This window comes from Bos mutus, chromosome 7 (genome assembly GCF_027580195.1).
Source record: "Bos mutus isolate GX-2022 chromosome 7, NWIPB_WYAK_1.1, whole genome shotgun sequence".
NCBI lineage: Eukaryota > Metazoa > Chordata > Mammalia > Artiodactyla > Bovidae > Bos > Bos mutus.
Genome location: NC_091623.1, coordinates 60,190,712 through 60,205,347, shown reverse-complemented (window position 1 = coordinate 60,205,347; position 14,636 = coordinate 60,190,712). Strand labels below are relative to the sequence as shown.

The following is a 14,636-nucleotide window of genomic DNA, read 5'->3' as shown; positions in this document are numbered from 1 at the left end:
TAGATGCTTCTTAAGTGCCTACTATGTGCCAGGCACCCTATAAGTGCTAATTGTGCAGGTGTTGAGGGCCCTGCAGGACACACATCAGTCTGTATAAGATCAGTCTACTTTTATTGAGCAGCTACTGTGGGCCAGGAGCTGCTTGCTCAAGGTACAGAGAGTCTGAGGGGCTGAGTGGATAGATGGTGAAACCACAAGCTGATGAAGGCATGTGCTTCATCTGCAGTGGAGGAAGCAGGTGTGTACCCCATGGTCTCTGGGTATCTATGTCGTCCTCTCTTTTCCTCATCTACAAAATGGGTTTAACCCAGAACCCTCTCCTGGGGTTTCAGGCAGGATTCCGGGAGATCTCAACCGTGAAATGTTCAGGGAAGACTCAATAAAGCGGGTGGGGAGAGAAGTGAGGAGCCAGCCCCACCTCTAGGGGCTTCCCCAACTCCCACCCTAGTCCTGCTCAGCTGGGGCTTCCCCAACCCCCACCCCAGTCCTGTTCAGCAGCTGTGGGCTGGATAGGAATCTTGACACCAGAAACTTCAATGATGGATGATTTCAGAGCCAAAGGAAAATAAAGCCGAGGTGGAGATTATATTTTGGCAAGAGAGGGGGTCTGTTGGCATTCAACCTTTCTAGACAGAGCCTTCTTGAATTGGGATGTCAAAGGGAATCAACCATACCCAGTAAGAAGGTCAGATTCAGGGGTTGGAGCCCCTTATTTTTGGAGGATTTCTGCAAGGGGAAGCTTACAAGTCTGATTTCCTCCAGATACCTGCCCAGCACCGTCACATCCTTCCTAGGGTTGGGAGGGGATTCAAAGAAGGGGTTGAAAAGGGGAAGGGCTTTGGAAAGGGGAGTCAGGGAAGACTTGGGGGCGTCCCTGGGGCTGATGGAAGATAGCACACAATTTTGTTGTTCAAACCCTCTGTCTATGCTACACTCTTGGCTCCTGGGCATCAGGACAGACAGAAGCGACCGACAGGGAGGATAAAGGTCTGGTGGGGGACATTCTGGCAGGGTGCTCTGTCCTTCCAGAGTGTCCAGCCTAGTGTATCGTTGACCTGCGGGTGAGCTGGGGCTGCAGGGACAGTGACCGGGATCGGGTGCTCAGGCGAGGGTAGAAGCGCTGGATCACTGCCCGGCGAAACAGGATGTACACCCAGGGGTCGAGGATCTGGTTCCAGGTGGCCACTCGCAGGTAGATGAGCAGCTGCCGCTCCGTGAGGCGGGACAGCTGCCCCGTCGGGCTCATGGCGGGTGGGCTCTGCAGCACCGTCTGGGCGATGAAGACCTGCCGGGAGCCAGAGCAGTCAGCCAGGGGCCAGGCTGGCAGCCAGCCCTGCCCTCCACCAGCACCTGCCTGTGCCACCTGCTGTCCCCTGAGATCCAGTGCTGATTCTGTTCCTGCTGGGCTGTGTGACCTTCAGGATATCTGCCTGACTTCTCTGAGCTTCAGCTGATGTGGCTGCAAAATAGCACACTTTTCCTGCTCCTTCCCTGGACATGATTAAACACGGTGGACAAAGAGGACTTGCAGGTGCGAACAGGTGGAATCACTGTGACTGCCAGTGTTATTATTCTATTAAACACATATTTTATATAAACTTTACATATATCAAATATACATACTATATATAATAATATATCAAATTATGGTATAAGATTTATATTAAATAATTAAATTTTATGTTATTTTGTCACTTTATATTACATTGAAATTTATAGTTTATAAAATTCTATGACAAAAATTTTATATTAAATAATTTTATGTTGAACATAGTAAGTTTAATATAGATTATTAAATATTGATTTATGTTTAATATTACACAATATGTAATATGATACAAATTATTATATACACTAATTTACAAATAATTATAGATATAATAATATAGTTACCTAATAATATGTTGTTAATTATAACCATATTATTTATTATATGGTATTTAAAATTATATATGTAATTAATTATATAATATATAATTGTAATGTGACTATGTATTACATGAGTGATCTAATTACTAAGTATTCATTAATAACATAGCTATATGTTATATAGTATTTAACAATTATATAATATATAATGATCAATGTTATTAAATATTAATTAATAATATGTATTATATGCTATATAGTATTTAACAATTATATACTATATACTGATCGATATATTAAATATTAATTAATAATATGTAATTATAATAGTTTTGCTCAGTAAGGTCCAACTGTTTGTGACCCCATGGACTATGGCCTGCCAGGCTCCTCTGTCCATGGGCTTTTTTTCAGGCAAGAATATTAGAGTGGCTTGCCATTCCCTTCTTCAGAAGATCTTCCTAACCCAGGAACTGAACCAGCACCTCCTGCATTGTAGATAGATTCTTTACCTGCTGAGCCACTGGGGAAACCCTAATTATAGTTATATGTTATATAGTATTTAACAGTTATATAATATATAATCATATATTATATAATAATTGATATAATTAATTATCAGATCACATCAGTCGCTCAGTCGTGTCCGACTCTTTGCGACCCCATGAATCGCAGCACGCCAGGCCTCCCTGTCCATCACCAACTCTTGGAGTTCCTTGAGACTCATGTCCATCAAGTCAGTGATGCCATCAAGCCATCTCATCCTCTGTCGTCCCCTTCTCCTCCTGTCCCCAATCCCTCCCAGCATCAGAGTCTTCTCCAATGAGTCAACTCTTCGCATGAGGTGGCCAAAGTACTGGAGTTTCAGCTTTAGCATCAGTCCTTCCAAAGAAATCCCAGGGCTGATCTCCTTCAGAATGGACCGGTTGGATCTCCTTGCAGTCCAAGGGACTCTCAAGAGTCTTCTCCAACACCACAGTTCAAAAGCATCAATTCTTTGGCGCTCAGCCTTCTTCACAGTCCAACTCTCACATCCATACATGACCACTGGAAAAACCATAGCCTTGACTAGACGAACCTTTGTTGGCAAAGTAATGTCTCTGCTTTTGAATATGCTATCTAGGTTGGTCATCACTTTCATTCCAAGGAGTAAGCATCTTTTAATTTCATGGCTGCAGTCACCATCTGTAGTGATTTTGGAGCCCAGAAAAATAAAGTCTGACACTGTTTCCACTGTTTCCCCATCTATTTCCCATGAAGTGGTGGGACCGGATGCCATGATCTTCGTTTTCTGAATGTTGAGCTTTAAGCCAACTTTTTCACTCTCCACTTTCACTTTCATCAGGAGACTTTTTAGTTCCTCTTTACTTTCTGCCATAAGGGTGGTGTCATCTGCATATCTGAGGTTATTGATATTTCTCCCGGCAATCTTGATTCCAGTTTGTGTTTCTTCCAGTCCAGCGTTTCTCATGATGTACTCTGTATATAAGTTAAATAAACTGGGTGACAATATACAGCCTTAATGAACTCCTTTTCCTATTTGGAACCAGTCTGTTGTTCCATGTCCAGTTCTAACTCTTGCTTCCTGACCTGCATACAGATTTCTCAAGAGGCAGATCAGGTGGTCTGGTATTCCCACCTCTTTCAGAATTTTCCACAGTTGATTGTGATCCACACAGTCAAAGGCTTTGGCATAGTCAATAAAGCAGAAATAGATGTTTTTCTGGAACTCTCTTGCTTTTTCCATGATCCAGTGGATGTTGGCCATTTGATCTCTGGTTCCTCTGCCTTTTCTAAAACCAGCTTGAACATCTGGAAGTTCACGGTTCACATATTGCTGAAGCCTGGCTTGGAGAATTTTGAGCATTACTTTACTAGCGTGTGAGATGAGTGCAATTGTGTGGTAGTTTGAGCATTCTTTGGCATTGCCTTTCTTTGGGATTGGAGTGAAAACTGACCTTTTCCAGTCCTGTGGCCACTGCTGAGTTTTCCAAATTTGCTGGCATATTGAGTGCAGCACTTTCACAGCATCATCTTTCAGGATTTGGAATAGCTCAACTGGAATTCCATCACCTCCACTAGCTTTGTTCGTAGTGATGCTTTCTAAGGCCCACTTGACTTCACATTCCAGGATGTCTGGCTCTAGGTCAGTGATCACACCATTGTGATTATCTTGGTCGTGAAGATCCTTTTTGTACAGTTCTTCTGTGTATTCTTGCCATCTCTTCTTAATATCTTCTGCTTCTGTTAGGTCCATATCATTTCTGTCCTTTATCAAGCTCATCTTTGCATGAAATGTTCCTTTGGTATCTCTGATTTTCTTGAAGAGATCCCCAGTCTTTCCCATTCTATGAATATATATAATTATAGTTATATGTTGGGGCTTCCCTGGTGGCTCAGATGGTAAAACGTCTGCCTGCACTGTGGGAGACCCGGGTTCAATTCCTGGGTCGGGAAGATCTCCTGGAGAAGGAAATGGCAATCCACTCCAGCGCTCTTGCCTGGAAAATCCCATGGACTGAGGACACTGACGGTATTTAACAATTATATACTATATAAATATATATTATATGATTGATATAATTATTAAATGTTAACTGGGGCTTCCTTATATATTATATGATTAATATACTTATTAAATATTAATTAATACTATATAATTATAGTTTCGGGCTTCCCTGGTGGCTCAGAGGTTAAGCGTCTGCCTCCAACGTGGGAGACCTGGGTTCGATCCCTGGGTTGGGAAGATCCCTGTAGAAGGAAATGGTAACCCACTCCAGTATTCTTGCCTGGAGAATCCCATGGACGGAGAAGCCTGGTAGGCTACAGTCCACGGGTCACAAAGAGTCGGACACAACTGAGTGACTTCGCTCACTCACTCACCAATTATAGTGTATATTATATAGTATTTAACAATTATATCACAGTTGTTATAATTATATATATTAATTCTAATACAAATAATTATTATAGTGGGTATTATATTTCATAATTATAATTAAAATAATACTATGATTAATATTAATATTATATTGAATCACTACAGTACAGTTGTTTCCTGAGCACCTACTGTGTGCTGGGCAATTCTGGGGACAGTGCTGTGGCCACAATGGACCCAGGCTCTACTTACATGCCCAGGTGGTTTCGGCTCGGTGGTGGGGTTGGTGTGACCAAGCAGACATGGAGGTACTGTTGTAGCCCAGAGGAGGCGTTGGGCCAGGCTTGAGAGGTAATCAGATGGAGAATAGGAGTTTCCCCAGTGAGATGGAGGGAAGTGTCTGTGGACCTTTCCTCTGGGACAACAGGGAGCCATGGGAGGTTTCAGAGCATGAGTTCGCTCATGGGCCAACTCTGGCCTGCCACCTGTTTTTGTTGTGCTTTGTTTGCTTTATTTGTGCCTTTTTGGTTTGTTGTTTTGCTAAGAATGTTTTTACACATGTCAATGGTGAGAAAAAAAACAGAAAGCATATTTTGTGACATGTGACAATTACATGAAATTCACATTTCCGAGTCCATAAATGAACTCCTTTTGGCACTTAGGCGTGCCCAGTCATTTCCAGGTAGCTTTCACACCCCAATAGAAGAGCTGTGTGGTTGTCCCAGAGACAGTGTTTAAAAGGGATACTATATGGCCTTTTAGGAAAAACTTGGCTCCCAAAGGGGACTTGGGAATCATTTAATGACTCAGTGATTCTACCTAAAACGCCTTCCTGGTTTTTATCTGGCAGCTTATCTCCTATTAAGGAGATCAAACCAGTCAATCCTAAGGAAATCCACCCTGAACATTCATTGGAAGGATGATGCTGAAGCTGAAGCTCCAATACTTTGGCCACCCGATGGGAAGAACTGGCTCATTGGAAAAGACACTGATGCTGGGAAAGATTGAGGGCAGGAGGAGAAGGGGGAAACAGAGGATGAGATGGTTGGCTGGCATCATCGACTCAATGGACATGAGTGAGCAAACTCTGGGAGATAGGACAGGGAAGCCTGGCATGCATGGGGTCGCAAAGAGGTGGACACAACTGAGCGACTGAACAAGAACAAATATCCTATTCAGGCTTCCCTGGTGGCTCAGATGGTAAAGAATTCAACTGCAATGCAGGAGACCTGGGTTCGATCCCTGAGAAGGAAATGGCAACACACTCCAGTATTCCTGCCTGGAAAATTCCATGGATGGGGACCCTGGCAAACTACAATCCATGGGGTCACAAAGAATCGGACACGACTAAGTGACTAACACACACATCTCTCTAATCTCCTATCCATCCTTCAGAGTCTCAGCTGAGACTCTAATGGTTCAGGGCAGGGCAGGGGTCATCTGGGGGTATTCTAAGACAGTCAAGCCTGGAAGGCAGGGATCAGGAAGATGCTGAGGCAGACCTTTGTCAGGGAACTCTTGCTGAAGGTGACATTTGAGCAAGGACATGGAGGAGTGAAGGAGTGATTCACATGGAGATCTGGGGTTGGGGGAGCATTCCAGGCAGACGGTACAGCACATACAAAGGCCCTGGGGCAGCATCATGCCTGGCATGTTGGAGGAACAGCAAGGAGGCTAGTGTGGCTGGAGCAGAGTGAGCAAGGGGGAGAGAGGGCGGACAGAAGGGCAGGGAGGGGATGGAGAAGGTCTCGCAGGGTCTTGTGGGCTGCAGGAGGACTTGGGGTTTTATCCTGAGGGAGATGGGAGCCCTGAGGTGCTGTAGGCAGAGAGGGGGAAACCCGATCAGGTGCTCACAGGCATCCTCTGGATGCTGCTCAATAAATAATAATGATAATAATTATAATAAACAAAAATAGAAACGGTCTCAGCTGTATGAAAACAGACCTGGGAGGGACACCCCAGGGACTGGGTTTCAGAAGCACATTGCTCAGCCAGAAGCATCATACTGTAACTTTTGCTCCCCCGGGGCCCGTCATGCCTGCAGCTTCATGTATCACACACAAAAACTTATGCTCCCTTCTATTTCTTTTCCCACCACTGACACATGTAAAAACATTTAGCAAAACAGAGCACAACCAAATTTGCAATCTTCCTATCCCACAGATTTAGTTTTTGTTTTAGCCCTTATCACTTCCTAATATCTACCATGTCACTTATTTATGCACTGTTTATTTGCTGTCTTCCCCATGATCATGGGGTCGCAAGAGTCTGACACGACTTAGCAACTAAACCGCCACCACCATGATCAAAGAGCTGCAGGAAGTCAAGCATTTTGTACTTTTTGTTCCCTTCTCAGCATCTAGACCAGAGCCTGCAACACACTGGGTGTTCAATCAATGTTTGTTGAAGAAACAAATGGATAAATGAGTTCATTTCCTCCTGAATCACTCTGAGAGGCAGGCACCTTTTAAATCATCCCCCATGGCTCAGACGGTAAAGAATCTGCCTGCAGTGCAGGAGACCCGGGTTGGATACCTGGGTCGAGAAGATCCCCTGGACATTCCAGTATTCTTGCCTGGAGAATTCCATGGACAGAGGAACCTGGTAGGCTATACAGTCCATGGGGTCACAAAGAGTTGGAGATGACTGAGCAACGAACACTTTCTTCTTTCTTTTAAAATCTAAGGAACTGATTGAGGCTGGAAGAAGGAAGCCCATAGCCAGAGTCACATGGTAAGTCCTTGTTGGATATGGGCTGGAAACCAAGTATCTGATTCTGGTCTTCAGACTTGTCCAGATTGAATCAGAAATGGAAAAATAACAACTCCAAAAGGCCAATTATATTAATCAGTGGAAGGACTTCAGTAAACTCACCTGACTCAGGAACATCTGTGCAAAGCTGGGGTCCAGCCCAGAACTAGGCACAAGGTAGAAATGATTCAGTGATTCCACCTGGAATATCCTCCCTGGTTTCATCTAGCAGGTAAACTCCTCTTCCTCCTTCAAAACCCCAGCTCCAATGACCCTCTTACGGAAAGTCTTCTCTGATACCCTCCCTGGGGTGGGGAGAGCCTGGGAGCCCCTCCCTGGGCATCTCAGTCCCAGGACACTGCTTCTGCCCCAGTCCTGCCCCCAGTTTGGGGTTATCTGTGTCTCACTCAAGGGAGTACCCCTGGACCCTGGGGTCACATTTTCTTGGGCTAATGAGAACCTGAGGGTTATGAATCTATTCAGGATGAACCCAGGCCCCAGGCAGTCCCCGCTCCTACCCCCGCCACTCACCAGCAGTGGCATCCAGCAAATGCTGGCCACCACCATAATGCCCATGAGCTGCACCATCATCTCCACCTCGCAGTCCCTCGGGCGCTGCTGGGCGGTCGCCTGCCCATGGTAGACGTGGCACAGGGTGGCCACACTGATGGTGTTGAGCAGGAAGGACATCCCCACTGAGACGCTGCCGAGGAGTGCGAAGAGCAGGCCGAAGGCCACGTCCCCCGGATCGGTGCCGAGTGTGAGGAAGCACCAGGAGCCGGGGTACTGCACGGTATAATGGCCCACACCCAGAAGGGGCAGCAGGCCCAGTGCCAGCGCAGAGGCCCACACCAGCCCCACTGTGGTCCAGGCTCGGCGCTGCGAGGCAGTCGCGGGCCTTGAGAAGGGCCGGGTGATGCCCAGGAAGCGCTCTGAGGCCATGGCGGCCCCCAGCAGCAGCGGACACAGGCCGAAAAAGACCATGATGACACCCATGAAGTGGCAGAGGCTGCAGCCAGGGTCCACGGCCTGCCATTCAAAGAGGACGAAGTGCTGGGTCACCACGATGGCGCCGGTGACCAGCAGCCCCATGAAGTCAGTGAGGACCAGGCCACAGAGGAAGGTCAGGAAGGAAGATCTAGACTGGGAGCTGCCTTGCCGTGCGCCCATCAGCACACTCAGCGCCAGCAGGTTGGACGCCAGGCCCACCAGGCAGAAGGAGGCTGCAAACCATGGGGAGGCAATCAGGCGCCGCTCCTCCAGTGTGATGTTCATAGGCCGGAAACAGGGCCCCAGAGAACTGGCATTGGGCCACATGGTTCTGGAGCATAGTAGGGAGGGTTACCACTTCATCAGGCCAAGGCTGGTGGTGGTTCAGAGACACCTGTGGGGAGGTGGGCGGCAGAGAGGATTTTGGTGATTCATTCTGCATATTAGTCTGAGTGGCCCCAGTGAACTCCTACACAAACTTCAATGCCCCAGCTCAACTATACCCTCCTTGAAGATGCCTTTCCTCACTTATCTCACTCCCAGCTCAGTAAGCATTACTATTACTACTCCTAGTAGTAGTCCTGCTATTACAATTACTAGTATGACTAGCTCCAACTCTGTCCTGCCCCAGGCTCAGTGACCCTCAAAGGCAAGGATCAGTGTTCCCTCTTCTGGGAACCCTGGAAGACACCAATTAGTGTCTGCCAGGTTGCAGAGAAGGGTTGAGAAGCTCTGGGTTTGAACTCTAGCCCTGACACCAACTATGCGACCTCAGGCAAATGATTTTTTCTTCTCTAAACTTCTGGTTCCCTGGGGGTCATCCATCTGAGTCCTTCATGGAAGGAAGGATCCAGGACAGATTTCAACTGCTGTAAAACAGGACACGTGCAGTGTGGGGAGGGCCACTGGCTGGCAGCCAGAGGTCGCTGACTCTCAGGCCAGCTCTGTGGTCAGCCTTGAGGTCACAATTCCTCATGAAGGCCTCGGGGAAGATCCGACCCCGTTGGTCTTTAGGGACATTCTTCCTCCTGTGTTAGAATCATGTATATTCCTCCCCCCCCATTTTTGTTTAATAAAAAAGAAACCCTGAAATCCAGTTCCATTCTGGGGGAAAAAAAAACCCAGTTCACTGGAAGCAACTGGATCCCCAGTGACGGGCTATAAACAGTAGCAGGAGGAAATGGGCTATAAACTCCTCAGTATGGGGCTGGGGGAGAAAACTGGAGAGACGTGTGGGTCTGACTGGGGTGTGGATGAATTGACCAGTGTTTGAGGAGAAAGAAAATGACACCATTTAAAAGTCAGCTCTCTAAAGCAATTATACTTGAATAATAATTTTTTAAAAAGTCTTCTCTCAGTTGCCCAAAAGGATCCAGCTGGGAGGGCACAGGGCCACCCATGGGGCCAGCCTCCCATGTGGTATGCGTGCCTATCACAAACCATGCTTGTGCCAGCAGTGAGGGTCCATTGGCCGCAGGATCAGAGTAGACAAAAGTGGGGAGGCAGGACGGTGGGAGGCATGGAGGTTCCAGGCAGCTGACGCCCAGAAAGGTCCACTTATTTTTTTTAATTAAAAAAAAATTTAGTTATTATTATTTTATTGGGCTTCCTAGGTGGTTCAGTGGTAAAGAATCTGCCTGTAATGCAGGAGATTCAGGTTCGATCCCTAGGTTGGGAAGATCCCCTGGAGGAGGAAATGATAACCCACTCCAGTATTCTTGCCTGGAGAATACCATGGACAGAGTAGCCTTGGACACAACAGAGCGACTAAACCACCACGACAACATTATTTTATTATTAATTAATTAATTAAACTGTACCAGGTCTTAGTTGCAGCATATGGGATCAAGTTACCGGACCAGGGATCAAACTTTTCAGGGTCCCTTGAAATGAGAACTCAGAGTCTTATGATCCCCATTTTGCGGAGGCAGGGAATCAGAAGTACAGAGAGGTTAAGTAACTAATCCAAAGTCACACAGCCTAGCCGGAGTTGACTGGAGATCAAATGTGTGCATCTGTGTCAAAAGCCTTGCAGTCAGGCAGAGGCTGGTGAGAGGTGGGTGTGGAGGGTCATCATTTCTAGGGAATTCCCTGGCAGTCCAGTGAGTAAGACTACATACATGCTTGCCCTGCCAAGGTCCCATGAGGCACAGCCAAAAAGGGATAGAATTTTTCTAAAATGACTGCCATGATTTCCCTCACGAACCTTGGAGGAGTCTCTTCCCTACTCTGAGCCTCAGTCTCCCTTCTGATAAAATGGGGCCAATGACGAGCCCTGGGGCTGTGTCCCGTGACCAGCCTCAGCAGCGAGTGTGCTTAGCTGCACCCCACCTCACTCCCCATCTCTTTAATTCATCTCAGCAACTCCTTATCTAGCCTCATAAATTATCCAGCTCCTCTGAGCCTCCCTCCCAGGCTGACAGCCAAGGTCAGCACCACTTTGGTGGGGTGGGGCCTCGAGTGAGAAACTAAATCCTGAGCGAGGGTGGCATGCGGCCTTTCCACGGCGCGTGGCCATCTGAGCCCTCCACTCCGGGGAAGGGATGTGTTTGTCGTCAGCTCAGATTCGACCTGCACTTGAGTTCCCCCTGGGACAGGGCGCTCCCTCCCTCCCTCCCTCGGAGCTGGTATGTGTTGTTTCTAAATATTCTCGGGACTCGGGCTGTGTCTGTGGTCACTGCCCCTGCCTCACCCTGGAGTGACTGCCAGCCCCTCCCGCATCTCATGGCCCCAGGGTCCCCTACTCTTGTGCAGGAGCTCATGCACCCAGGGACATAGACCCCGAGTCTGTTTCACGCTTCCCATATGTGGAAACAAAAACTGCGACCCCAGGACCCCTGGCCTGGGGGAGACTGGAAACTGGCACCACTTCCTCTGGCCCCAGCATGTGGTTTCCAGTCCCCCAACCAGGGGTTCAGGTGATAGCAGCCTGCTCAAGTTCCCCAGGAAAGCGGGCCAGGAGGGGCACCTGGCGGGGCCTCCCTTTCCCTCCCACATTGACCAGGAGGGCTCCGAGGTCCAGAAGCACGCCTGTGTGGCCCTTGGGAGAACTGCTCTCCCTCTCTGTGCCTCATGAGAAACATGGACCCCAGATTTGCTGGACAAACCCAAGGATCCTATAACCCGAGAGTGGGAGAGGTCTGGATTTGGAAAATCCAGGGTTCTGGAATTCTAACGAGTCCCCGGTTCTAGAATTCTAACAAGGTCCCACTTCAGGAACCCAAAGGCCTGAAGCATCTAGACTTTAAGGGGGCTGAGGTTCCACAGCTCTCATTGGCTGGTCCTGAGTTCCAGAAATCTCTCTCTCTTGGGTCCTGGCTCCTCTCTGCAGAACTGCAGGACAGACATTCAGTGCTCCCTCAGCTCACCTCGGGGAGGCTGGGAGGGCTCCAGCCCACTGTCCCAGAGGCCTGGGCGCTGGGCCAGGCGTGGGCACCAGGCTGCCCCCCCACTACCACGGTGTCCCTGGCAGACTGTAGTCTTTGGATTCCAAGGGCTGGGCCCCTCCTCTGCCTGATGGTCCATCACTGCCTGCCCACTCTCCCCCTGCTGCTTCCACAAGCCATCCATTTTTTAACAAGTCCCTCTGCCTCTCAACACCCCACCCCCTGGCCTGCCTGCCTGTCCCCTCGCCAGGGGCCTACCCACCCTCCCCCCAGAGGGGCGACAGTGACCTCAGACAAGCTTGGACTGGAGCCCCCGATCTGCCACTGTCAAGCGGGGGCTCGACCTTGCCAAGTCTCAGTTTCCCCCTTTCTGAAATGGGGACAACAAGGCCACTGACTTGCCTGCCAGCATTTGGGCTAGTCTTCCCAGGCCCGACTTGCTCTTGCCATTGAGACTTTCAGTCTTCACTCACACACACACACACACACACACCCATCCCAGCCTGGTGCCCGCACTCTTCCTGCTTCCTGGCTGTGCTCACAGCTTGTCTCCTGGGTGCACACACTGAGCAGCCAGGTGGGAGCCCTCATGCACTGTATGACCTCAGTCTATTTCCACATTTCCTAAGTTCTCTAATGCTGCCCAGTTGACCAAGGATCATGCCCTCTGGCACGAACATGCAGGGAGCAGGCCCGTTACTGCATTGGTTCCAGCTCACGCCCGGTTCGCATCTGCGCGCCCTAGGGTGGGGACCCTCTGTACGCCCTTGTGAAGCCACAGACGCCCACACAGACACAAACACTTCCACGCAAGGCAGCTCCCAGACCCGGCCCTGCCTCCCCTCACCACAAGGCTCTATTTCCGGGAACTTTTCCTGTTTGTGACACCACCCAGGTCCCCACCCCAGTCAGCCTGACTGGGTTAGAGCTGAGCCTTGGCCCTGACTCATGTGGTCCCCCTGAGCCTCAGTTTCCTCATCTGTCCAGCGGGCATCCTCTCAGCACTCACCACTGGCAAGGGGAACAGATGGGTGACAGAGGGACAGGACCGATCCAGGCCAGGCAGCCACTGGTTAGTGATGGACACAACTCCGAGTGTGCGTGCAGACACACAACCAACCAGGCGTGTGCTTTCACTTGCAGCCATACCCAGCGTCTCAGCACTGTCTCTGGCTGCAGCGCTACAGGACGCGGAGAGGCCTGGCCCAGACTCAGGGAATCCACACACAAGCACATTCTTGCTCACACCAGCCAGCAGGTGCCCAGGGCAGGCAGCACTCCAGACTGGGACCCAGGCTCAAGAGTGCCCCTGGACACCCAGCACCTAGTAGCTGTCACCGCCCACGGGAACACACCCACGGCAGCGCGGATCGGCCGGTAGGATGCACTCAAGCCACACCTGCCCACTCTCATGCCCCGCCCCTTACCTCAGGGCCAACTGTCCTCAGCTGAAGGTGGTCGAGGGGGCGTGCAGGGGTAGGCGCGCCGTCCTGGGCCCTGGAGCACGCGTAAATGTCTGGCGGGAGGAAGGGAGTGCGGAGGCGGAAGCAGGGCAGCTCGGCCTCCCGGGCCCCCTGGGGAAACCGAGTCACAGCGGGAGGACTCCCGCGCTGCCACGTCGCGCAGGGGCACCGACGGAGGGCCTGGCGGCGCGGGGTCCCCGGCCGAAGGAGGGGTGACTAGGTCCCCTCGCGGCCTGGAGGGGGGCCCAAGGGGTCTAAAAATAGCCCGGGGCGGGGGCTCTGCTCTACAGCTGGATCTAGTCTCTCTGCCCGAGTCTCTCAGTCTTTCGTCTGTCTCGCATCAGTCCCTCCCGCCCCGCGCTGGCCACGCCCCTCCCGCCCAGGCCTGGCTGCTGAGGGTCAAGGGGCGCCCCCAGCCCCCGGGGAGACAGCGCGGCCTCCTGGGGGAGGGGGAGTCCGTGGGATCCCGGGCCGCAAGGGCAGGGGCGCGGCGGGGGGGGTGGCCGGCACCCTCTCAGGAGCCTCCGCCCGCCCCCTCCCCCAAGCCAGCCCCAGCTAGGCCCCTTTCCGGCGCCGCTCCAGCCGCCAGGCCCCGCATTATTCACCGTCTGGGTAGTACCCCAGACCGAGAGGGGGCGGGGGCGGGGTCAGCTCCCCAGGGCGCCCAGACCCCGGTCCAGAGGCCCAGAGCTCAGAGCTGGTGAACGCGGGGTGCGTGGTGGTTGAGGAGTGGCTGGCCCCTCAGTAGAGGCTTCATCAGTGTAGGGTTTGTTTGAGGCCCCTGTCAGGGCTGGGGGTGGGGGTGCAGAGGTGTTCAGAGGGGAGAAGGACCGCACTCTGAAGCCGGAAGCCTCGTGGGCAGCCTGCTCAGACAGGTTTTCCCGGGAGCAGGTGAGCGAGAGGGCTGTGGGCGGCTGCATTCTAGGGGGAGCATCTGGGAGCACCTAGGCTGGCATTGGGCCCCTGAGGTGAGGGTGGGGAGGTACGCTTTCGCTCTGCTCCCTAGAGCCCATCACTGCAGGAATGATCGCGCTTGAGGCAGGGAGCTGGAAGCTGGGAATGACTCTCCAGACAGGATGGACTTTCTTGAAAGCCCCATGACTCACTCAGGGCTGTGGGCCAGGGTCTCATCGGCCCAAAGCTGTGAAAGTAAAGAGTGAGCAGTCGGGTACTGCTACAGCAAAGGTGTGGAGGCTAAACCCAGACCGTGGTGCAGGAAAGTGAGAAGCTTCTTAAAAGTCCTTCCTGCCCACAGTCCTTGGGCCTTGGGTGAATGAAGGGGGTCCACGGGTTTGGGACTGG

At 50.8% G+C, this 14,636-nt stretch overlaps 1 protein-coding gene across 1 annotated transcript; it reads right to left on the bottom strand.

Moving 5' to 3' along the window:
• Window positions 1-94: 94 nt before the first annotated feature.
• On the bottom strand, window positions 95-13,773 carry TBXA2R (thromboxane A2 receptor). The gene is made up of 3 exons (XM_014478274.2): window positions 13,299-13,773; window positions 8,027-8,879; window positions 95-1,285 (listed from the first exon to the last, which is right to left on the bottom strand). The coding sequence occupies exons 2-3, from the start codon at window positions 8,810-8,812 to the stop codon at window positions 1,040-1,042; spliced, it is 1,032 nt and encodes a 343-aa protein (XP_014333760.2). The 5' UTR covers window positions 8,813-8,879; window positions 13,299-13,773; the 3' UTR covers window positions 95-1,039.
• Between the last annotated feature and the right edge of the window lie 863 nt (window positions 13,774-14,636).

Bases quoted from the DNA above. Each gene is read 5' to 3' on its own strand.
- TBXA2R (XM_014478274.2), bottom strand. From the start codon at position 8,812: ATGTGGCCCAATGCCAGTTCTCTGGGGCCCTGTTTCCGGCCTATGAAC. The intron at 1,286-8,026 runs GTGAGTGGCGGG...GGCTCCCGGCAG, and splicing joins TTTGCTGGATGCCACTGCTG to GTCTTCATCGCCCAGACGGT.